Source organism: Artemia sp. Qi Xiang Cuo, chromosome 21 (genome assembly GCF_049724085.1).
Source record: "Artemia sp. Qi Xiang Cuo chromosome 21, ASM4972408v1, whole genome shotgun sequence".
Taxonomy (NCBI): Eukaryota; Metazoa; Arthropoda; class Branchiopoda; order Anostraca; family Artemiidae; genus Artemia; species Artemia sp. Qi Xiang Cuo.
In genome coordinates this window covers 35,104,053-35,128,660 of record NC_142814.1, presented here as the reverse complement: position 1 = coordinate 35,128,660, position 24,608 = coordinate 35,104,053, and the positions used below count along the sequence as shown (strand labels likewise).

General features: G+C 35.4%; 1 protein-coding gene and 1 pseudogene across 1 annotated transcript in view; both read left to right on the top strand.

The window, feature by feature from the left end:
• LOC148939485 (uncharacterized) overlaps positions 1 to 24,366 on the top strand; it is a 48,178-nt gene extending 23,812 nt beyond the window's left edge. The window contains exons 2-4 of the mRNA XM_089107027.1: positions 17,648 to 17,758; positions 22,267 to 22,429; positions 24,287 to 24,366. Of these exons, the coding sequence (XP_088963153.1) occupies positions 17,648 to 17,758; positions 22,267 to 22,429; positions 24,287 to 24,354 (342 nt within the window). The 3' untranslated portion in view covers positions 24,355 to 24,366. The remainder of the gene's footprint in view (positions 1 to 17,647; positions 17,759 to 22,266; positions 22,430 to 24,286) is intronic.
• LOC148939486 (uncharacterized) lies at positions 18,019 to 19,080 on the top strand (annotated as a pseudogene).
• Positions 24,367 to 24,608: the final 242 nt, after the last annotated feature.

The window sequence follows — 24,608 nt, the reverse complement described above, 5'->3', positions numbered from 1 at the left end:
AATACCGTACAGTATATATGCCTGAATTTACTTTGAAGTTATTTTCCCATTATTTAGATATATAGAGTGAGAACATATCACTCGATCCGTCTTTTTATGCTCTTTCCTTGTGTACTTATCCCTTCCTTTGTAATTTTAATTTTTAGCCCTTAAAGGGGTAAATATGCAGTGGTTGGCCATTTCAGAAGAAACTATCCTAAATAAATATAAGCAGTACCATTAAATTCCTTATTTTGTGTTATTGGTACTTGTGCATTATACGGGCCCGTCGCTATATGCTGTATAAGGAAACCAGAAACGAAACCCGACAAATGAGTATTTGGAATAGAGAAATGGAATGCAAAGCATGGTTTTCATCTAAACTGTTACATAGTCATCCCATTTTATTTTTTCTATTAGCATTAACCAAACTTAACTTCTTTTGTGGACCCGTATAATGCACAAGTACCGTGTTATTTTCAAAGATTATAGTCACTTTTCTGACAATCCACAAACCCCCCTGATCCCCCTCTGATTTCTCTAACAGCTAAACCTCGTGATGTGTCATAGGATATTTGTTCAAACGTGTTTCTACAATGTCGACTTGATGACCCTATTCACCTGTAAATCGCACTGGAATCAGGAAAACAACACTATTTAAAATGTTTTTGAAAAGTTGATAACAATAGAAGGAAACCTGACCATCTGATTAATATTAACATCCCGTATGTTATTAAATAAGAACTTCATTGTTTTTGTGTGTGTGTGTTTTTTTTTAGTAATTTACGTATTCCTAGGGCTTTATCTGGGACAGTGTCGTAATTTCGTCAAAATCCTTATGGGGGAGGGGGACAAAGTTGGAGCCAATTTTTCCAAATCAAGGGGAAATGACTGTGAAAACTGAAAAATGAGTCAAACATTACCATAAAGGCAAAGATATACTGAAGAAAACTGCCCTATTTCTCTGGATACTTAAATTATGCAGGCTTATCTTAATTTTGACAAGGTTTTTTCCATAAATTAAGCTTCATTTGGGGGAGGGGAAACTGAATTCGGAGGGTGGGGGTGGGGCAAACTTGGGTATAGAGGGGGCAGTTGCCCCCCGCCCCACAGCAAATTACGCCCCTGATTTGCCACCATGTGGGGACAAGGTTGGGGTGCGTGTGTCCATTGCCAGAGAAGAGACCATGATATTTGAAAATAGCATAGAATAAGGAACTCAGTGGTAGTCAGGGGCGTCCTGAGGCTCATTTTATTGGGGAGGGGGTGATCTTCGTAAATTTTACCGAATCGTTATCTGATTTATTTCGAATTTTCTGCAGAAATCAAGAATTTTGCTTAATTTCGGCCGATTTATGATGAAAATAGAATGCTTTATTAGCAAAATAGTGAAAATTACAAATTGGAAATATGCTCCCAGAGCATATTTAGTTTATACAATAAACTACGTATTTTATACAACGTAATTTATACAATAAATTACGTGTAATTTATGTACTTACCGCACATGTTTTAGATTAAGCCATCCTTTGTTGATCTTTTTTCTCCTAGTCATTCTCATGCGATTCTCTCAGCAGTCAAACTCGAATTAAAAATCTTTTTGACCCGTCTTAGCCTTGGGTATGTTTCCATCCAGGGGGTGTATTGTGGGTTTATGTAGAACAGTAGAAATAAATTAAAAATTTAATTTGTTTAATAATTAGATATAAAATAAACGACTCTGAATAAAAAGCTGAAAAGCTTGGAATATACTAAATAAAAAAAGAGCTACAACTTTAAGTCAATTTCGCCTTCGTCGCTTTTATACAAGCCCTACAAGAGTCTAAATTGTGAAAACGTAAAAACAATCGTGCAGGAATAAAATTAAAAAAAATAGAATTTTCAAATGGGCAATTAATTTTAAATAAATTTATTGAATTTCGGTATTATTCATTAGCTGAAAGTTGAATATAGCATTTAATTCGTCACTCAACGCTGTTTCCAAAAACTACTATGGCTGTTTCGATTGCTCCAAAGCCTTCCGTCCCCCTAATACGTTAATTTAGTCTATGGGCTATACATAGGGGCATACATAGCCTATAGTATAATGGGCTGGTACTTCTATGATATGCCCCCTACCTAATGTTCTTCTGTTTCTCTGGCGCTCAATCCTAATGAAATATATAAAAGTGAAATTATAAATATAATACTTTAGAAACAAATCTAGGATATATATTTGCACATTAGGGGGGGGGAGGGGTAAAGTATAGCGCACTTGCATGCCTTATGTGTTAGGTACGTTTAGTCTGCATATAACTACTGCTTTTGTTACTACTAACAACTCACCGCAGCACCAAGCAGCCTGAGGCCAAACACAGCTACGCACTCTCGTCCTCCGTCCCAATCTATTCAAAGCCTCCCATTTTACACCTGATTTTCAAAAAATAGGGAAACACCCCCAAAAACCTGAGTGTTTTTAATGAAAGTGACATAATCAGATTCAACGTCTCTGAGAACTAGAAAATCTATCTAGAAAAATGTGGAATCTGTAATTTTTGCCAGAAGAAAGCTCACGAGTGTGGGTTTTTTTGTTTTTCCTAGGGGTGATCTTACCGAGCCATTGGTCCTAGGAGGTCGGAGGGCTCATTCAAACGCAAAATGAAAGCTTTATTGCCCTTTTTAACCCTTCGTCAATCCTTGCTCTTTACGCAAAAGTTTGACTTTTGGTCACAATTTTCAAAAATAAGGCTGCTCAAACAGAGGGGCCGTTGAATTTTGAATGAAAATTATTTCTCAAATCGTTCCTTAATAGGAACGTAAATCTGTAAATAAGAAAAGACGCTAAGATTGTTTTAGTGATTTATTTGATTAAGTTATTTGATTGAAAATTGAAAGTTTGAGCTCACTTTTTAATTGTCAAAATAGATCCGAGGGTAGCTAGCCCCCCCCCACGCCTTCTTTTTCCAAATCCATCTGATGAAAATTTTGAGATAGACATTTTGTTAAAAATAGTTCAAAGGTCGGATAAGAAAAAATACGGCTTCAATACAACCCCCAGGGCCCAGGGCAAGGCATTCTAATTTATGCCCGGAGGGCATGTATGGTTTTTATAAAAGGGGTGCTCGTATAAACTTTATAGAGAGCTCATTTGATTGGAAATTTAAAGTTCTAGTTCACTTTTTGAGAGTCAAGAGAGGTAAGGGCAACTAGCCCCCCCCCCTAAACTCTTTCTTCCTCAAACCCATCCGCTGCAAATTTTGAGATAACCAGTTTTTTGGAAATTGTTCAAAAATTAGATAACAGAAACTCCCCCCAGGGCCTGGGAGATAGGTGTTGTAAGTTCTGTCCTGGGGGCGTATATGGTTCTTATGAAAGGGATGCTCGTATAAACCTTAGAGAGATTAAATTAATTTTTGTTAGTTTTTGATTGCCAAAAGTTGAGAGCGTGAAACAACCACAAATCAGCATTGATAAATAAATGAAACCCAAAACGAACAGAAATTACAATAATTAACCGAATGAAACTCAAAACGAGCAGAAATTAGCATAAGTAGGGCGCAAAATCCCTTAGCCTGCCCAAGGCCAGAACAAAATTTGCATTTTACTGACAATATATAAATGTTTTTACTTTTATAACTTTAATAAATCAAATAATATAAACATTTTGATTACTAAATATCACTATATGTATATTAAACTGACAATGCACATTCATTTGTATTTTTTCAGTAAAGTGCAAATTTTGTTCTGGCCATGGGAATGCATAGGGGTTTTGCGCCCTACTTATGTGAATTTATGCTCGTTTTGAGTTTGACTCGGTTAATTATTGTAATTTCTGTTCGTTTTGGGTTTCATTTATTTATCGATGTTGATTTGTGGTAGTTTCAAGCTTGGTAGATTATTTGCTTTTTATTTTTGCTAATTTTTTGTTTAATGGAGTTCTTTACTTTTCTTTGAAAAAATCATTTTGTGGAAAAAGTTTTTAAAATTAATTTCTGTTCGTTTTATATTGGAATAGTCTTTGCAGAAAAAAAGAAAATAATAATTTAAATATTTCTCGTTTTTTAAGACTTTATAGTTTGACCTCCAAAATTTTGATTGGATGTGTTTTGGAAAATGGTGGTTGTGAGTGGGGCATTAGTCGCTATCCAATCACTTTCAACTATTAAAAACACACTAGCCCTTTCAATTCCCAATTGAATGAGCCTTTTTGAAGTTTCTACGACACAGCTTTCAATAAAAACTTTATATGACCCAGGGCATAACTTACGACCCTTGCCCTGAGGGCCGTAGGGGGAGAGATTGTCATCCTTAAAGACCTAATTTCCAAAAATTTCAACTACGTTGAGTAAAATGGCTATCTAAAAATTTGAATTGGGTGTGTTTGGGGAAAAGGTGGGCGTGAGAGGAAGGGTTAGTTGCCCTCAAATCAATTTCGACTTTTAAAAAGGGTACTACACCTTTGAATTTCAAATCGAATGAGCCCTTTTTCAAGTTTCTACGACAAAGATTTCAATAAAAGCTTATATGTCTCCAGGTTATAACTTATAATCCCTGCCCTTAGGGTTGCGGGGGAGTATCCTCCTCAAAAATATAATTTCTATTTGGAAATTAACTACGCTGAACAAAACGGCTATCTTAAAATTTTTAATGGATGTGTTTTGGGAAATGGTGGGCGTGAGAGGGGGGTTAGTTGCCCTTCCATCACTTTCGACTATTTAAAAGGGTACTGTCCTTTTAAATTTCAAATCGAATGAGCCCTTTTTCAAGTTTCTACGACAAAGATTTCAATAAAACCCTTATATGCCTCCAGGGCATAACTTTGTGCCCCGTGGCATAAAGTGGCAACTGTGTCCTCCACTTTGACGTAATAAAAATAGAATTTCAAAATTATAAATGATTATAACACTTCAATGGTGGTTCTGGCTTCGCTTGCGCCCGGGGCAAAATCTTGATTAGCGCTCTTCCCCCTTATCTCCCACAAAATTTTCAGGCCGAACTTCAACGAAATTTTTAGTTATTAACGAAATTATTTTAAGTTTGTTAATAAATTATGTTTTAGTTATTTTTAGTTTATTATTTTAACCATTTAATTATTATTGACTTTTTAATTTATTATTATTTAATTATTATTATTTTATTGATTAATTAATATTTTATTAAATATTTTAATTTATTAACTACTTCTTCAACTTTATCTTAAAAAAAAGAAATAAAAATTACAAAATGATTAAAACTCTTAGATTGTAAATAATTTCTTAGACCACACTGCTTTTCCATTAAAAACAAAAAAATTTTTAAACAAGAAAAACGGGTTTTAATTTTCTATGAAGCAGTGAAATACAAAACAATAAATTATGCACAAAAGCTCCGAATATTTCGGCCCCACATCCGGGAGCCTTTCTCAACGGAAAACAAATAAAATAAAAGAAATAAATAAAATAAAAAAAAAAACTTAACTTACATCACAATAAAACATACTAAACACATAAAGAGAAAGAAAAAAAAAACAAAAGAAAAAATATAAATAAATAAGAAAAAACAAAACTAACATATTAAATAAACCCGTCCATGCACTAAATGTCTATAATGATTCAACTCGCCTCCTCCCAGTATATAAATGGAATCTATCAAAAATGAAGAATATATTTATACTTAGACGAAAACAATAAAAGGTCAACTAACCCCCCGGCCCATAACCCCTAATTAAATTTCACAAGTTCATTAACCAATTTATGAATTATAAATTGAATGGATTCGTTTGGTTCCAAGCTTAGCTGCAGTTCGTTTACTTTTCTCATCATTTAACCCATTCTGACCTTTGTTCGCAAGGTCATCTTTCGTTTCAGAAATATTATTAAAATCAGTACTGGTTGAATATCTTGCCTGCATTTTAATTAAACTATTATAAATTGAATTGATCCTACATTCCCCTTCATCTTTATTGATACTAGTACCCCCAAATATTATATTTTTTATTTCTATAATTTCCCTGAAGCTTTGTAAAAGTCCTACAGACGTATCTACTATTTTTGTTTGATCAAATAAAATACTGTGATGAGGAAAATTATAAAGATGTTCTGCAACAGCTGACTCAAACGTTTCTGGTGTTTTGTTTTGTTTCGTTTTAGAGCGCAATCTATTGCATTCTTGTGTTGTTGTAGCCTATTTTCTAAAGTTTGTTGCGTTCTTCCCACATAAAATTTACCACAAGAACATGGAATTTTATGTGGGAATCATATAAATTTTATGTGGGAAGAACGCAACAAACTTTAGAAAATAGGCTACAACAACACAAGAATGCAATAGATTGTGCTCTAAAACAAAACAAAACAAAACACCAGAAACGTTTGAGTCAGCTGTTGCAGAACATCTTTATAATTTTCTTTAGCATCATTAATAGCGGATGACTCACCAATAATAGTGGGAGACAGGTAGTGGGAGTAATGGGAGACGGTTGACAGTATATGGTGACGTCACTGAGTTCATTGCCTTTGGCCTTTAGTACGTAGCAGATTACAGTTGAATGTAGGTCACATATAATTATTGTTTCAAGTAAGTTATTAATTTTTCGGAAAATTTTTGGATTTTCTATTTTGTGGGGAATTATTAGGGTACTGAACAAAAATCCGGTAGCAAGCGAGAAGTGAACTTTCGTTATGCTAATGAAATAAAACAAAATATGATAAAAATATAATAGTTTAGAAATAAATTTCGGCTATATATTTGCACATCAGGGGGGGGATAAAGCAGAGCATGTATTAAATACGTAACCTAACCTAATCTAGGTACCTTTTTTGCCCCTTAACCCCAAAAAACTAAAGTTTAAACATTTGTCATGGACTGAGCAATAGCCTACCTTACAAGGCAGAGAAAAACTTTTTCATAAAGCATCTTTGAGTTTTCGATGTGGGCTTTCTCTCGTGACTACCCGATTCTTGACAGTAACCATTATTAGTAAAATCTATGTTGCGAGAAAAAAAAATCCGATAAAAAAATTGTTTCAATGCTGTTTTTAATATATAAATAATCCTGCCTTTTATGGTTGTTTGACCCATATATTATTTGGTTTTTAAAACCGTTTAAAGAAGAAAAAATTGTTTCCCTTCCTGGGCCCCATATTCAGGCAAACCCATTTTTGTGCGTTGCTTTATTTTACCCCCAACCCCCGTAATGTGAAAATATATAGCTCAAATTAAATATTTTCAATGCATACCGCCACTCATAATTTGTTTTTCCAGTTTTTGTTTCGTTACAGTTGATTCAATTTACAGCTACACGGGTTGAAACAAGACGAATTGGTAGAGTAGATATGAAATATATAATTTGGGCTATATATTTGTACATTGGGGGAGGGGTAAGGCATAGTGAGGTTGCATTGAAAATGTTTTAATTACATGAACCCCCCCCCCCCCCGCCCCACAGCAAATTACGCCCCTGTGGGGACAAGGTTGGGATAGCGTGTGTCTATTACCAGAGAAGAGACCAGATATTTGAAAATAGCATAGAATAAGGAACTCAGTGGTAGTCAGGGGCGTCCTGAGGCTCATTTTATTGGGGGGGGGGGGTAATTTCGGTCGATTTTGCTAAATTTCTGCCGAATGCCAAAAAAGTTGTGGTCCCCCGTCGGGACGCCCCTGATGGTAGTACACATATTTTTTTGGCATATATCCTTCTGAAGTGGCCGACTATTTACCCTTAAAAGGACCGTTAAAGTTACTCCTTGTTTTTCAATGCTTGCCAATAGAAAACGGCTATCAAAATTCTTGAAACTATTATAAAACAGTCATAAATACTTACTTCTATAAACAACAAAAGCAGGGGCGTCGTTTGGGGGTTGCAAGAGGGGGCAGTTGCCCACCCCCCCACCCGATAATGTGAAGAAAAAAAATATTATGCATCCCATGCCTTTTGACACTCCAGATTTGGACCCATCTTGCCCTCCCCCCAATAAAAGTGCTGGAGATTCGCCCCTGAACAAAAGGGCATCGCTTTATTAGCCCCTCCCCCTCTTTAATTTATAAATAAATATAAAGCTCACTATAAGTATTCACACTATTTCTTTGAATAGCGTGTCTCTTTTCTTCCCATTGATTGATACGTGTCTATCTTAAAGCATTAAAGAGGAAAAAGTTGTACTATTCAAAAATATAGTTCGGGTCCATAAAGTGGACGTTATATTCATGCATCAATGAAAGAGGGAATAAGTTGATTTAATTTACTTTTAGAAATTAGATAAGGAAGTGTTAAGATTTTTTAAAAGTAGTTTTGGAATTTCTGATAACATTTTAGAGAGGGGGTTGAGATATAGCCCCAAGCAATATATAACAATTTACTGATTATGTCGATTGTATATTATATTACATTATTTATCTGGTATTGTCTATAATAATTCATAATGACAAATAAAGATAACTTTAAAAAAATAATAAATTTATCAAAAAATTTGTATGTATCCTAAGACCATGTATGGGCGCATTAAGGGGGTTTTGAATCTCGAAAAGACCATTAAATGAAGTATCTAATTGTATATTTCCATTTTATTTCCTGATTTCAGTCTCATTGGTGACAATTGTGGAGGGGGCGATGGGCTATATACTACCTTGGAAGGCAGTTTTGACAGGCGAATTAAAATTTCAGGAACGGTACCATAGCCTAAATTATCCTCATGGAGGCCATTTGAAGTGGGCTATCTACTTCTACTTCTCCCTCTTCCAACACTTACCTTTATTGAAATTGGACATATTTTGTGTTATAAAAATGAAACTTCCAAAAATATGATTACAGGATAAAAGAGGCAAACGGAAAGTGTTTTGAGCCTCAAAACACCGAGGTTCTTTAAATTGTTCTCTCTACTTCGACTGTCAACCCCTCTCCCTAGTGCGTTTATATAGTACTAGGCCATATGCAAAACCTTGCAGATATTGATGATTAACCAAAAAAAAAACTACTATGGTTGTTTCGATTGCTTCACAGCTTTCCATCCCCCTAATATGTTAATATAGTCTATGGGCTATACATAGGGGCATACATAGCCTATAGTATAATGGGCTGGTACTTGTATGATATACCCCCTACCTAATGTTCTTCGGTTTCTCTGGCGTTCAATCCTAATGAAATATAGAAAAGTAAAATTAGATATATAATACTTTAGAAACAAATCTAGGCTATATATTTGCACATTAGGGGGGAGGAGGTAAAGTATGGCGGGCCTCCATGCTTTACGTGTTAGGTACGGTTAGTCTGCATATAACTACTGCTATTGCTACTACTAACAACTCACCGCAGCACCAAACCGGCTGAGGCCAACACAGATACGCACTCTCCTCCTACGTCCCAATCTATCCAAAGCCTCCTATTTTACACCTGATTTTCAAAAAATAGGGAAACACCCCCAAAAACCTGAGTGTTTTTAATGAAAGTGACATTATCAGATTCAACGTCCCGGAGAACTAGAAAACCTATCTAGAAAAATGTGAAATTCTGTAATTTTTGCCAGAAAAAAGATCACGGTCTGTGGGTTTCTTTGTTTTTCCTAGGGGTGATCTTACCCAGCTATTGGTCCTAGGAGGTAAACCTAGGAGGGTAAAGTATAGCAGGGCTGCATGTAAAACGTGTTAACTATGATTACTATGCATATTATGAAGTAAGAATTGTTTGAAGTAAGAAGGTTGCATTAAAAATGTGTTAAATATAAATATTCTACATATTATGAAGTAAGAGCTGTTTTCTTAACATGTTTCCTTCTCTCTAGTTAGTTCTCTAGGCAAATACCGTACAGTATATATGCCTGAATTTACTTTGAAGTTATTTTCCCATTATTTAGATATATAAAGTGCGAACATATCACTCGATCCGTCTTTTTATGCTCTTTCCTTGTGTACTTATCCCTTCCTTTGTAATTTTAATTTTTAGCCCTGAAAGGGGTAAATATGCAGTGGTTGGCCATTTCAGAAGAAACTATCCTAAATAAATATAAGCAGTACCATTAAATTCCTTATTTTGTGTTATTGGTACTTGTGCATTATACGGGCCCGTCGCTATATGCTGTATAAGGAAACCAGAAACGAAACCCGACAAATGAGTATTTGGAATAGAGAAATGGAATGCAAAGCATGGTTTTCATCTAAACTGTTACATAGTCATCCCATTTTATTTTTTCTATTAGCATTAACCAAACTTAACTTCTTTTGTGGACCCGTATAATGCACAAGTACCGTGTTATTTTCAAAGATTATAGTCAAATTTCTGACAATCCACAACCCCCCCTCCTGATCCCCCTCTGATTTCTCTAACAGCTAAACCTCGTGATGTGTCATAGGATATTTGTTCAAACGGGTTTCTACAATGTCGACTTGATGACCCTTTTCACCTGTAAATCGCACTGGAATCAGGAAAACAACACTATTTAAATGTTTTTGAAAAGTTGATAACAATGGAAGGAAACCTGACCATCTGATTAATATTAACATCCCGTATGTTATTAAATAAGAACTTCATTGTTTTTGTGTGTGTGTGTTTTTTTAGTAATTTACGTATTCCTAGGGCTTTATCTGGGACAGTGTCGTAATTTCGTCAAAATCCTTATGGGGGAGGGGGACAAAGTTGGAGCCAATTTTTCCAAATCAAGGGGAAATGACTGTGAAAACTGAAAAATGAGTCAAACATTACCATAAAGGCAAAGATATACTGAAGAAAACTGCCCTATTTCTCTGGATACTTAAATTATGCAGGCTTATCTTAATTTTGACAAGGTTTTTTCCATAAATTAAGCTTCATTTGGGGGAGGGGAAACTGAATTCGGAGGGTGGGGGTGGGGCAAACTTGGGTATAGAGGGGGCAGTTGCCCCCCGCCCCACAGCAAATTACGCCCCTGATTTGGCACCATGTGGGGACAAGGTTGGGGTGCGTGTGTCCATTGCCAGAGAAGAGACCATGATATTTGAAAATAGCATAGAATAAGGAACTCAGTGGTAGTCAGGGGCGTCCTGAGGCTCATTTTATTGGGGAGGGGGTGATCTTCGTAAATTTTACCGAATCGTTACCTGATTTATTTCGAATTTTCTGCAGAAATCAAGAATTTTGCTTAATTTCGGCCGATTTATGATGAAAATAGAATGCTTTATTAGCAAAATAGTGAAAACTACAACTTGGAAATATGCTCCCAGAGCATATTTAATTTATACAATAAATTACGTATTTTATACAACGTAATTTATACAATAAATTACGTATAATTTATGTACTTACCACACATGTTTTAGATTAAGCCATCCTTTCTTGATTTTTTTTTCTCCTAGTCATTCTCATGCGATTCTCTCAGCAGTCAAACTCGAATTAAAAATCTTTTATACCCGTCTTAGCCTTGGGTATGTTTCCATCAAGGGTGTGTATAGTGGGGTTATGTAGAACAGGATAAATAAAGTAATAATTTAATTTGTTTTATAAATAGATATAAAATTAACGACTCGGAATAAAAAGCTGAAAAGCTTGGAATATACTAAATAAAAAGAGTTACAACTTGAAGTCAATTTCGACTTCGTCGCTTTTATACAAGCCCTACAAGAGTCTAAATTGTGAAAACGTAAAAACAATCGTGGAGGAATAAAATTAAAAAAAATAATAGAATTTTCAAATGGGCAATTAATTTTAAATAAATTTATTGAATTTTGGTATTATTCGTTAGCTGAAAGTTGAATATAGAATTTAATTCGTCACTCAACGCTCTTTCCAAGAACTACTATGGCTGTTTCGATTGCTCCAAAGCCTTCCGTCCCCCTAATACGTTAATTTAGTCTATGGGCTATACATAGGGGCATACATAACCTATAGTTAATGGGCTGGTACTTGTATGATATACCCCCTACCTAATGTTCTTCGGTTTCTCTGGCGCTCAATCCTAATGAAATATAGAAAAGTAAAATTAGAAATATAATACTTTAGAAACAAATCTAGGCTATATATTTGCACATTAGGGGGGGAGGGGTAAAGTATAGCGCACCTGCATGCATTATGTGTTAGGTACGGTTAGTCTGCATATAAGTACTGCTTTTGTTACTACTAACAACTCACCGCAGCACCAAGCAGCCTGAGGCCAACACAGCTACGCACTCTCGTCCTCCGTCCCAATCTATTCAAAGCCTCCCATTTTACACCTGATTTTCAAAAAATAGGGAAACACCCCCAAAAACCTGAGTGTTTTTAATGAAAGTGACATAATCAGATTCAACGTCTCTGAGAACTAGAAAATCTATCTAGAAAAATGTGGAATCTGTAATTTTTGCCAGAAGAAAGCTCACGAGTATGGGTTTTTTTGTTTTTCCTAGGGGTGATCTTACCGAGCCATTGGTCCTAGGAGGTCGGAGGGCTCATTCAAACGCCAAATGAAAGCTTTATTGCCCTTTTTAACCCTTCGTCAATCCTTGCTCTTTACGCAAAAGTTTGACTTTTGGTCACAATTTTTAAAAAAAAGGCTGCTCAAACAGAGGGGCCGTTGAATTTTGAATGAAAATTATTTCTCAAATCGTTCCTTAATAGGAACGTAAATCTGTAAATAAGAAAAGACGCTAAGATTGTTTTAGTGATTTATTTGATTAAGTTATTTGAGTGAAAATTGAAAGTTTGAGCTCCCTTTTTAATAGTCAAAATAGATCCGAGGGTAGCTAGCCCCCCCACGCCTTCTTTTTCCAAATCCATCTGATGAGAATTTTGAGATAGACATTTTGTTAAAAATAGTTCAAAGGTCGGATAAGAAAAAATACGGCTTCAATACAACCCCCAGGGCCTAGGGCAAGGCGTTCTAATTTATGCCCGGAGGGCATGTATGGTTTTTATAAAAGGGGTGCTCGTATAAACTTTATAGAGAGCTCATTTGATTTGAAATTTAAAGTTCTAGTTCACTTTTTGAGAGTCAAGAGAGGTAAGGTCAACTAGCCCCCCCCTAAACTCTTTCTTCCTCAAACCCATCCGCTGCAAATTTTGAGATACCCAGTTTTTTGGAAATTGTTCAAAAATTAGATAACAAAAACTCCCCCCAGGGCCTGGGAGATAGGTGTTGTAAGTGCTGTCCTGGGGACGTATATGGTTCTTATGAAAGGGATGCTCGTATAAACCTTAGAGAGATTAAATTAATTTTTGTTAGTTTTTGATTGCCAAAAGTTGAGAGCGTGAAACAACCACAAATCAGCATTGATAAATAAATGAAACCCAAAACGAACAGAAATTACGATAATTAACCGAATGAAACTCAAAACGAGCAGAAATTAGCATAAGTAGGGCGCAAAATCCCTTAGCCTGCCCAAGGCCAGAACAAAATTTGCATTTACTGACAATATATAAATGTTTTTACTTTTATAACTTTAATAAATCAAATAATATAAACATTTTGATTACTAAATATCACTATATGTATATTAAACTGACAATGCACATTCATTTGTATTTTTTCAGTAAAGTGCAAATTTTGTTCTGGCCATGGGAATGCATAGGGGTTTTGCGCCCTACTTATGTTAATTTATGCTCGTTTTGAGTTTGACTCGGTTAATTATTGTAATTTCTGTTCGTTTTGGGTTTCATTTATTTATCGATGTTGATTTGTGGTAGTTTCAAGCTTGGTAGATTATTTGATTTTATTTTTGCTAATTTTTGTTTAATGGAGTTCTTTACTTTTCTTTGAAAAAATCATTTTGTGGAAAAAGTTTTTAAAATTAATTTCTGTTCGTTTTATATTGGAATAGTCTTTGCAGAAAAAAAGAAAATAATAATTTAAATATTTCTCGTTTTTTAAGACTTTATAGTTTGACCTCCAAAATTTTGATTGGATGTGTTTTGGAAAATGGTGGTTGTGAGTGGGGCATTAGTCGCTATCCAATCACTTTCAACTATTAAAAACACACTAGCCCTTTCAATTCCCAATTGAATGAGCCTTTTTGAAGTTTCTACGACACAGCTTTCAATAAAAACTTTATATGACCCAGGGCATAACTTACGACCCTTGCCCTGAGGGCCGTAGGGGGAGAGGTTGTCATCCTTAAAGACCTAATTTCCAAAAATTTCAACTACGTTGAGTAAAATGGCTATCTAAAAATTTGAATTGGGTGTGTTTGGGGAAAAGGTGGGCGTGAGAGGAAGGGTTAGTTGCCCTCAAATCAATTTCGACTTTTAAAAAGGGTACTACACCTTTGAATTTCAAATCGAATGAGCCCTTTTTCAAGTTTCTACGACAAAGATTTCAATAAAAGCTTATATGTCTCCAGGTTATAACTTATAATCCCTGCCCTTAGGGTTCCGGGGGAGTATCCTCCTCAAAAAATGGGAGACCAAGATAAACTGAATTTTTCCTTTGATTTGTGTTCTCTGTAGAACATAAGAGAGGTCACACATAAGAGACTTTCCCGTGGCATAATCTTTTTGGTTACTTAAAAGAGGCAATAGAACTTTTAATTTGTCTCTCAAATGAGCCCTCGTCCGACCTTCTAGGACCACTGGGTCGATACAATCAGCCCTGAAAAAAAAACAATTTTTGTAGATAGGAGCTTGAAACGTCTACAATAGACGGTTTGGTTTTCATTAAGATCACTTGACTTTTGAGGGGTGATTTTTCTCTTTTTCAAAAATGAATCAGGCAAATTTTCTCAACCTCGTAGCTTTTGATGGGTAACGTTAAACATAATTAATTTTATTAATTTAGCGGATGGTAACTCCCCCCCCCCACGTCTTCCTTTCCCCAAATGCATCCAATAGAAATTTTGGGATAGTCATTTTATTCAAAATAGTCCAAAGATCATTCAACAAGGCCTTCGGGGTTAAAAATAAACCCTAGAATTTGGAGACAAGGGTTGTAAGTTATGCCCCAGGAGCATATAAGGTTTTTAAAGAAGAGGTGATCGTGTAAGCTTTAGAGGAGGCTCATTTGATCGGAAATTGAGAGCTCTAGTTCCCTTTTAAGAGTCAAAAGTGATGGAGGGAAACTAGCAACCCCGATACAATTCCCGACACCTGCTTTTCTCCAAATGCATATGATTGATATTGTGGGATTTGTTCAAAATAGTCCAAAGAACATATAACAATGCCTCCAGGGCTGACACAACCCCCAGAGTCATGGGGGTTGAGAGACATAGCTAAAGTTATGGCCCATAACTAAAGTTAGAAAAGAAAAAGTTGAGAGCCATAACTAATTGGAAATGAAATAAAGGCCAATACAGATGTGATTGGATATATTTCTTGATGTGACATCAAAGCCTTGTTTATGGTGCTTAAATATTTTGTAGAGCAGGTTATAACCGTAGTATTTGCTTGCGTTTGTATAATGATTGTGTATCCCCTCACTTGCTGGCGCTTTCGCCTTTTTGGATTATTTTTACAGATAGTGATAAGAAGCGTATTATCCCTCTTCTTTAAATATGCGAAGTATATTTTGGGTATACCACCTTGGAAACGTAATACTAGAATTTCAGCCAAGTATAATTTGTGTGACCCTTTAATGATTGTTATGAAACGAAAGCACCGGTTTGCTTCATAATTGGATTATAACCATAGGCTTTTTCAAGCTATTAGCAGGCTTCTTTAAATTTATTGTTTATTTATTTTCTGTTTTAATTGTTTTCAGTTAACTGGTTTCTATGTCATTCGTATAGGCCTTTTCCTTTTTTTTCTTTTGTTTTTTTATTATCTTTTCATATACTCCATTGTGTGACAATTGAAGTACTTTGCAGCAGGAAGAAGATGGAAAGACTAGACTCTACCAGACGTACCCGACTAACCTCATCAGACTTACCATAAAGATCAGGCTTCTTTTTTATTTCCCTGTCATAGAAAAGGCTTCCCCATGTTGGAACAATAGAGTTGATTATTCGTCTAAGAACTTGGCTCCTATCAATATCAGATAACAAGGGACTTGCTTTCTTTTCACTAGTTGCTCCTGCACCTGAAGGTCTTATCTATAGAGAGAAAAAAACAAGTAAAAAAAAAAACACATTGCCAATTCTACAACACGTTGCTGACCTCTCTTATGTGTGGGAAGATACAAAAAAAGGCTATCACGATTGAATGCTGTTTAGATGCAAATCTGAATGTGCAAAAAAGTTAGATCCTAATAAGAATGTGCAAAAAAACTACAATTTATCTGACCACAAGCATAGCATATATTTAGGGGGGTAAAGCATAGCATATATTAAATACGTAACCTAATCTACCATAACCTAGCTACCAAACCCAAAAATACTGGGGTTTAGTTCCCCTAAACCCCAAAAAACTAAAGTTTAAATCTTCAGCTCCTCTCATTTAATCTGCCATCAGCAGTCCAATTCCCGTGGCCTGGTACACGTATTTTGGCAGAAACTCTCTCAAAACGTCTTTGAAACCAACTCAAGACTTCAAAACCTACTTGTGATTCCTAGAAACATCTAATAATAACATTGCACTTCTAATTACCGATTTCCATATATGTATTGGAATAAATTAATTTAAAATTAGATTCTTTAAAATTTAGTGTTACAACGTTTAAACCAAGTTTCGTGTTCAAGAGAAATCTGACGTGTCTACCCGTGAAAAAAATTAAATGTCGCTTATGTTTATAGTTGTTAAGGATATAAATGTTCTCCGGAGCACTCGCATCTCGGTCCGGGTTTTTAGAATGGTTGAGATAGGGAACGATCATACTGTCTATTATTTATATACTGTGGTTAGAAGAGAAAGAAAAATGAAGGAATGGAGAAAGAAAGTAAATGAAAATGTGTTTTACAAAATTTTCATGGATAGTACTGTACGTCACCGAAGATCCGCGTGTTACGCGAAGCGTAATACGCGGAGAAAAAATTAGAATATGGTGCAATTTTTTTGTCTTTGGTACATTTTTCGTGCCATTTCTGGTACATTTTGTTTTGAAGGGTTGGCAACACTGGTCGAGTTGCTTTCTTGAACTTTGTCAATTGTTTATTTGAAGCGAGTACAATAAATCCATTGTTTATTATGATTTTCTTGTTTATATTGCCAGATGTCAGACAGTTCTCTCGTGCACTCTAGGTAACGCTCTCATTGGGAATCAGAATCATAGAATAGCAAGTAATTCTGAACCTGTAATCCTTAGCTTCAAGATAGAGGTAACGAAACTCAATCAGATCCTATTTAATTCAATTCATAGGAGAAGGGATTTATCTGACTTCTGTGAATTTTGGAAGATAGGAGAAGGGAGATGCTAATCCAGATTTTGCTCCAGGTGCGAGAGAGGCTAGAACTGCCTCTGCCACTACAGGACTGGTTTTTAGATTTATATCATTGGGTTCAGAATTTTGAAAAATTATAATTTTCATTTAACAATAAAATAGAGATAGGATTAGAGTTACATAAAGATGAACATTTAAATATAAAGTAAGAATTGGAACAAATCTTAAATTCCCTCTATTCCAGAGGAAAACTGCATATTGCTTGCTTGTCTGAATTTATTGTTATTTTCTAGTTTTTTCTCTATTCTCTATTTTTGTTTGTTCTCTAGGCTATGTACTTTTTTTGTCTTTGAAGAATTGGTACAGTTGAAGTTTTTGAACTAAGTGATGAAATTTAGCCAAACTTTATGTGAATGACATATATACAATAGAACTTCCAAAAAGCGATTTACCGACTACATTTGTCCATGCACTGTATTTTGAATTTTCGTTTTTTTTTTACTTTCTAACTTGGGATTATTTTACAGATGGAGCAAGAATCCAATCAAATGCAGTCTCGACCCACCTTGTGCAGGTCTGGCTGTGGTTTTTATGGTAATTCTGGAACTGAAGGAATGTGTTCTATTTGTTTTACGGAGGTAAGAGCGCGTTGGAGTTAAGAACTTGGGTTAATATTTATTGATTACTACATTTATTTTGAAAGTATAAGCTGAACTTAGAGTTCATTAAAATCATCCAAAACCGCAGAAGATGCAATAGAAAAGCACTGGCTAAGTTGTTCTAAAGCTTTTGTGATAATGCACCTCTGTTTGCAGATGCTGTTTATATGCTGTTTTGCCCCTGAAAATTCGGAGACATTAATATTCTGTATTTAAGACGTTACATGCTTTTCTTGAACATGCCTTGCAGATACAGCAATAGGAATAGTATGGGGTTTGTTGGCTATTGTAGTCACATGTTGCCTGCCAGGAAAAGTGTCAAGCTCTCATTATAGATAATAATTATGTTACTCTGGATTTAATTGCTAACTTATCCAGGTTGTCCAACACATCTGGTTATTTTCTCGGCTCTTTGGGTTAATTTGTTTTTGCTGTATATATAAATATATATATAATCTTATGTTATGTTATAATTGTTACATATTATATATAATAGTATTTAATAATACATGTATATTTCCATTTTATCAGAAGTATATGTTACATTTGTGCTTTAGAGAGCTCAAAACTAAATTTGTGATTTTAGGAAAGATCAAAAACGCTCCATCACTCATATCCAGTACTATCATTAGAATATTCTTCTTCTCATATAAAAACAACTGAAATATGCAGTGCAGTAATTAAAAGTAAGAAAATAACTTCCAAATTAATAAAAGATTTAGCAGGCTTAAATGCAATGCCCTCTTTTCGGCAGTTGAATAAAGTTTGAGTTGTAGATGGTGATATGGAGGGTCTATTAATTGATAGTTATAGTTTTCAGTGTTGATGACCTTGTGTTGCATGTTAAAAATCTAAAAATTGATGTTTCAATGCTTGTTGATCCAATTAATTGGAAAATTGTTATGGTACCAAGAAAGCAGCCTGTGACGCAAAGACAATTTGAAGACAGTGGGCTATTTTGGTCTTCTGCTTTTCGTGAAGATCCGATTATAGAAAGCTTATTAAAAGAAACAAATTCCAGTTTTTCTGAATTAAGAATACTTGCAAAACTGTTAGAGTTTGCTAATTTAGCTGGAAGCACTGGACTTTCTTGGTGGAGAAAAGAGAAAGTTTTTCTTGTGACCGGCGGGGTCTTCACCCCATTAAGCATTATGCTATGGCTGTTATTCACTCTGTTGCTGCAATTCAAGAAAGAGGTGCTTAAATAAAACTTGAAGGGCTAATAAAGTTGACGCTTTGTGGTAGAGGAGGTCTCAAAAGAAATTGAAGGTTTCTTAGTGATGCTAATAGTTATTCTATAGAGTCTTCGTAAGTTTTCATTTATTAAAGTTAAAAAAGTGAAAACAGTTTTTATGTATTTCGTTTTCAGTAAAGTGCAATTTATGTTCTAGTTTTGTGAAGAATTTGGGGCTGTTAGTTCTACTTATGTTAAATTCTGCTTGTTTCGAGTTTGACAGGGTTTTATATTTTAATTTCTGTTCGTTTTGGGTTTTATCTATTTATTGATGGTGACTTGCGGTAGTTTTACGCTTTTTAGATTATTTGATTTTATTTCTGCTCATTTTGGTTTAATTGTTTTTTTTTACTTTTCTTTGAAAAATGTATTTTGAATAAAAAGTTTTTTAAATTAATTTATGTTCGTTATTTCACATTAAATTTCATTATGCAGGTGTGGAAGCATTGCCTCTTGTCGTACGCCTGCCAGTTATAGCTTCAAAGTTTATTTGAGGACTCTGGGGCGTCCTAGTGTAGATGCCCTTCTTTTTTCTCCTAACCCATGTCCACTTCATACTTGAATGATTATACTGTTACCTTACCTCAAATCATCTGAGAATTTCCGTATACAGGTGTGGAAGCATCGCCCCCTGTCCTAAGCCTGCCAGTGATAACTTGAAAGTTTTCTGTGGGCTCTGGGGCGTCCCAGTGTGGATGCCACTCATTTTGCTCCCACTACCTGTTCATGCCATACCTGTGAATGACTATATTATCACCTTAGATTATGCAGGCGTAAAAGGATGGCTAGTATGTTTTGTTATTAACATGCATTATATTTGAAATTGTGTCATGATATAATGTTATTATATTTTTTTTTAAATCTTTGTTATGTAGGGTAGGGTTCTGTGAACCCTTTCCTGGTGGATGAACCATTAATGGCATAGAAGGAGAAATATATGAAAGCCCTTAGGAACTATTGTACAAATTGTGAAACTATTTGACTTTGCTAGACTAAAGGGTTGCCCCCTGTTCTCCTACTTATATGCTGTTTCTGGGGCTGTTTATGTCATTTCTTCTCTTTTGATTTTTTTAATGATTTTTTTTTCTCTAGAGGCTATAAAAGAAATAATCAATAAATACCTTAAAAGAAGCAAGAAGGCAAAAATATATCCTATAGTTGAGAAATACTTTCTTTCTTGCTATGTAAATCTTGGGTTTGGGATGGAAGGCTGTTCATTATTTTTTATGTAAAAGTATATAGATGCATATAAATATAGTACCAGGCGCACGGCGGCTTCGCCGCCGGGTCCCGTCACCTGGTAGGCTTCTATATATAGATTCTCACTGTCGCTTGTCTTCTAAACGCAGCCAATTTGAGCCTTTTCTTGATGTCATGACGTCCGAATGGACCTTAAATTAGAATTAGTGCCGTTGTAAAATTAATTTTTTTTTATTAGACCTTTAACTTTTGCCTTGGCTTGTCTTGTGTCATTGTGAAAGACACATTGCCGAGCCTTTGTTTCTTTCAATTGTTCAGGTGGTGGGACAAAAACTTCTTCTTTTGCCTCGGCTTGTCCTTTGTCATTATGATAGACATATCGTCGAACCTATGTTTCTTTTAATTGTTCAGGTGGTGGGACAAAAATATCTTTTTCTTCCAGCGATTTATCTAATCCATGTTTTTGGTTTTCAAAGGTATGGTAGGCATTGATGACCTTATCCATGTCAAAATCCAAAGCCCAATCATCATCGGTATAATTTTCAATTTGTTTGGTTTGTTTTACCTCGGATTGTCTTTCGTCATTATTGAAATACATATCGCCAAACCTTTGTTTTATGTAACAAAGGTATGGTTGGCATTGATGACCTCATACATGTCAAAATTTCAAGCCCAATCATCATCGCTATCATTTTCAATTCTGACACGTTTTGATTCTTCCTGTCCAGGTTGATTATCATTGACTCGTTCACATGTTTTGTGTCGCATATCTTCTAACCACGTGTGTCTTTGCTCTTCATTTTCATTTTTGACTTCCTCACATGTTCGGTGTCGCATGTCTTCTAACTGCGTGTGTCTTTGCTCTTTATTTTCATTTTTGACTCGCTCACATGCTCGGTGTTGCATATCTTCTAACCGCGTTAGTCTTTGCTCTTCATTTTCATTTTTTACACGCCGCCGATTTTCTTCGAACCGCGTGTGTCTTTGCTCTTCATTTTTATTTTTGACACGCTCTAATTCCTGTTTTCGTTTATCTTCTAACCGCCCGTGTCTTTGCTCTTCATTTTCATTTTTGACATGTTTTTGGATTTCGACTTCAGACAATTTAGCAATGACCTTTGCTTTTGCTGCCCGTATTGGTGTTGTCGCAATTGATGGTCCAGGCTGTTGATTTTCACATCTTATAACGTTTGATAGTTCAGGTGTTGGCTCCAAAAAATAATCATTTACAGTAACTGCAACTGCAAATTTTCGTTTTTTGGGCCTTCCAATAGACATTATATTATATAAATAACCGATGTGTAGGAAACTCAACAATCTTATTTATGCTATGCATGACATCATATAAGAAAATACTTGTATGATGTCATAAGAAATGCTTATATGATGTACTAACATAGTACATGACGTCATTTGCAAAAACCCAAATTAAGTCTCTTATCCAATTTTCTCAGATTTCCAACCTATCTAGATCGTTTTTTTTATGCAAGGATATCCCAAGATACCAATCTTCCCGATAAAAATGGAGCTGTTTTCGAGAAAAATACAGAAATATATAAATACATATACAATTATTGCTCTTTTATAAAGGTAGTATATATAAAGGTAGTATTTATAAAGATTGTATATATAGTAATACATATAAATGTATATTACATTCAAATAAGCAATCGTCAACGGTTATAGCTTTTTACGCTGCAGGATTTGTAATATGGAAATGACAGCGCATGGCCAATAGCCTTTGGGATTTGATAAGAGAAAGCCTTCATGTTGAGGCTATTTGAGCTGCATGGATTATATGGAGTATTTTAGAGTAATATTTGGTCTCTTTGGGTCTCTTTGGTCTACTTTTATCTCCTAGAGGGATGTGTCTCCTACTTTTCTGGCCAATGGTTAAATTTTTTTGCAATTTCATCTGTACGGTGAGGGTACATTCTCTCTCTACCCAAGAGAATGAGCCACTCCATATCGGTTTAAAGAATAGCAATATATTATAGTTATTTTGTAGGATTGGCAATGTGTTTTTTTTTTACTTGTTTTTTTCTCTCTATAGATAAGACCTTCAGGTGCAGGAGCAACTAGTGAAAAGAAAGCAAGTCCCCTGTTATCTGATATTGATAGGAGCCAAGTTCTTCGACGAATAATCAACTCTATTGTTCCAACATGGGGAAGCCTTTTCTATGACAGTGAAATAAAAAAGAAGCCTGATCTTTATGGTAAGTCTGATGAGGTTAGTCGGGTACGTCTGGTAGAGCCTAGTCTTTCCATTTTCTTCCTGTTGCAAAGTACTTCAATTGTCACACAATGGAGCCAAAATAAAAGCTGCATTAACTAAAAAACGATCAGAAATTAAATAAAAAAAAACAAGTTTTTAAACTGAAAGTAAGAAGCGACATTAAAACTTATAACGAACAGAAATTATTCCGTATATGGAAGGGACTGTCCCCTCCTCAACGCCTTGCTCTTTACGGTAAAGTTTTTCCCCGGATAGGGGGGAAACATAATATAGGAAGTAGGAACCTCGTGGGAGGAGGTGAAGAGTGAAGCTATTGGAGTTTGGTTACCTCAATATAGCGTTTGTTACAAATGACGTTAAAATATGTTTTTAAAATAGCAACGTTACATCTTGTACGTCTTATCGTTGATCCTTTCAGACTGACAGAAAATGAAACCTTTCGAGTCTTTGTTGTAGATACTGAACTACGAAAAAATATGCTTTTTAAGGTTTTCTAATATCAATTCAACGTAATTTATGTCTCGTTAAACGCTGGGGTTAACTGGTCTGGCCGGATAAGTAATCTCAGTATTTTACTAATATTACTAACAACTGACTGCTAGTAACTACTCAGAAAAGTCACGGGATGTCAACTAATACTACTACTAACGACTCACTGCAGCGCCAAACCCCCTGAGGCCAAAACAGCTACGCACGCTCCTCCATCCCACTGTATTCAAAATCTCCCTCTTTACACTATCCAAGAAGCCACTATTTGCCTTAAATATTTCCTTACGACATCCCCTCACCCCATTCGGGGACGACCTGCTTTTTGTTTAGCCCTAGACGACTGGCCGACGAGGACAATCTTTGGCAATCTGTCATCCTTCATCAGCAGAAACGTGTCCTAGCCATCTCATCCTTTCACTCACTATAGCCCTAGAAAGCAGGGTTGAACCACATTTTTTGTGGAGCTTACTGTTTGAGATACGGGCAGTCAATCGGGTAACCTAAATAATATTCCAAAGCTTCGGTTTTTACCAAACAATTTGATATTCTAGATGGCATTAATCGTAAAGACATTCTAAAATCATTCCTAAATTAACAAATTGGCTGCAATTTTTTAATTTAAAAAAAAAAACAATATAAAAAATGTATAAAAAGCAACTACGTATTGAGTGCTAAATACCTACGTGCTACATAGTGCTTATTTCTGTGAATACCGAATTTAAAAGCGACGAAAAAAAAGAAGACTAGTTACAGAGCAGACCCGTAAAATTATAATATTTGCTGATGATATAGTAATTTTTGCTTCTCACCGGGACCTTTCAGTTCTTTTCCAGAACCTCGAAAGTACGTTACTAGCTGTATCTGATTGGTGTTCAAGGAATTTACTAGCTCTTAATGAAAAAAAAAAATGCCAATAAATGTGATTTTTTCGAACTTGATTAGTAGTGTCACGGAGCTTCTCTCTTTTCTTGAATGGTCTTGAATTAAAACGGGTAGATCAGTTTAAATATCATGGAATTATTTTAGAGGAAAATTTGTCGTTTTATAAATACATAAAAGCACTTTCGTTAAAAACTACCCGAAATATTGGCATGCTAACTTGTCTTCGTCATTTCTTTCCTAAAGCTATTCTAAAATCTATTTATTATTCTTTCGTCCACCGATATTTTCTCTGTTGCATTTCGGTTTGGGCATCTACCTTTTCGTCTGTTTTCAAATCTCTCCAAATACTTCAGAATAAAGCAATGAGGATTCTTTTTAATGTTGATTTCAGATCTTGAGTTAGACACCTATATGGGACTTCAGGAATTTTCTCTTTGGACCAAATTCATTTAATTTCTATCTCTAGATCAGCCGTATCACCAAAGCACGAATATATTCTGCTTCGGTTGCCAGCGTTATGCTCTATTCTGCTGAGACTTGGTCGCTGACTCTGAAGGTAGATGCCATCCAGACGAAACACCTCCGAAAAATCGAACGCTCCCGATGGCCCGACAGGGTACGGAATTCAGAAATCCTCAGGTCCTTCAAACTCCCACCCCGGTCCGAGCAGCTTGAGTCTCGCTCGCTGCGTTGGTAGGGTCATCTGCTCCGTCTGCCTGCCAAAAAACTCACCCGACTCATCTTCGATTTTGACCCAGCTGCAAATGACTGGAGGCGTCATAAGGGAC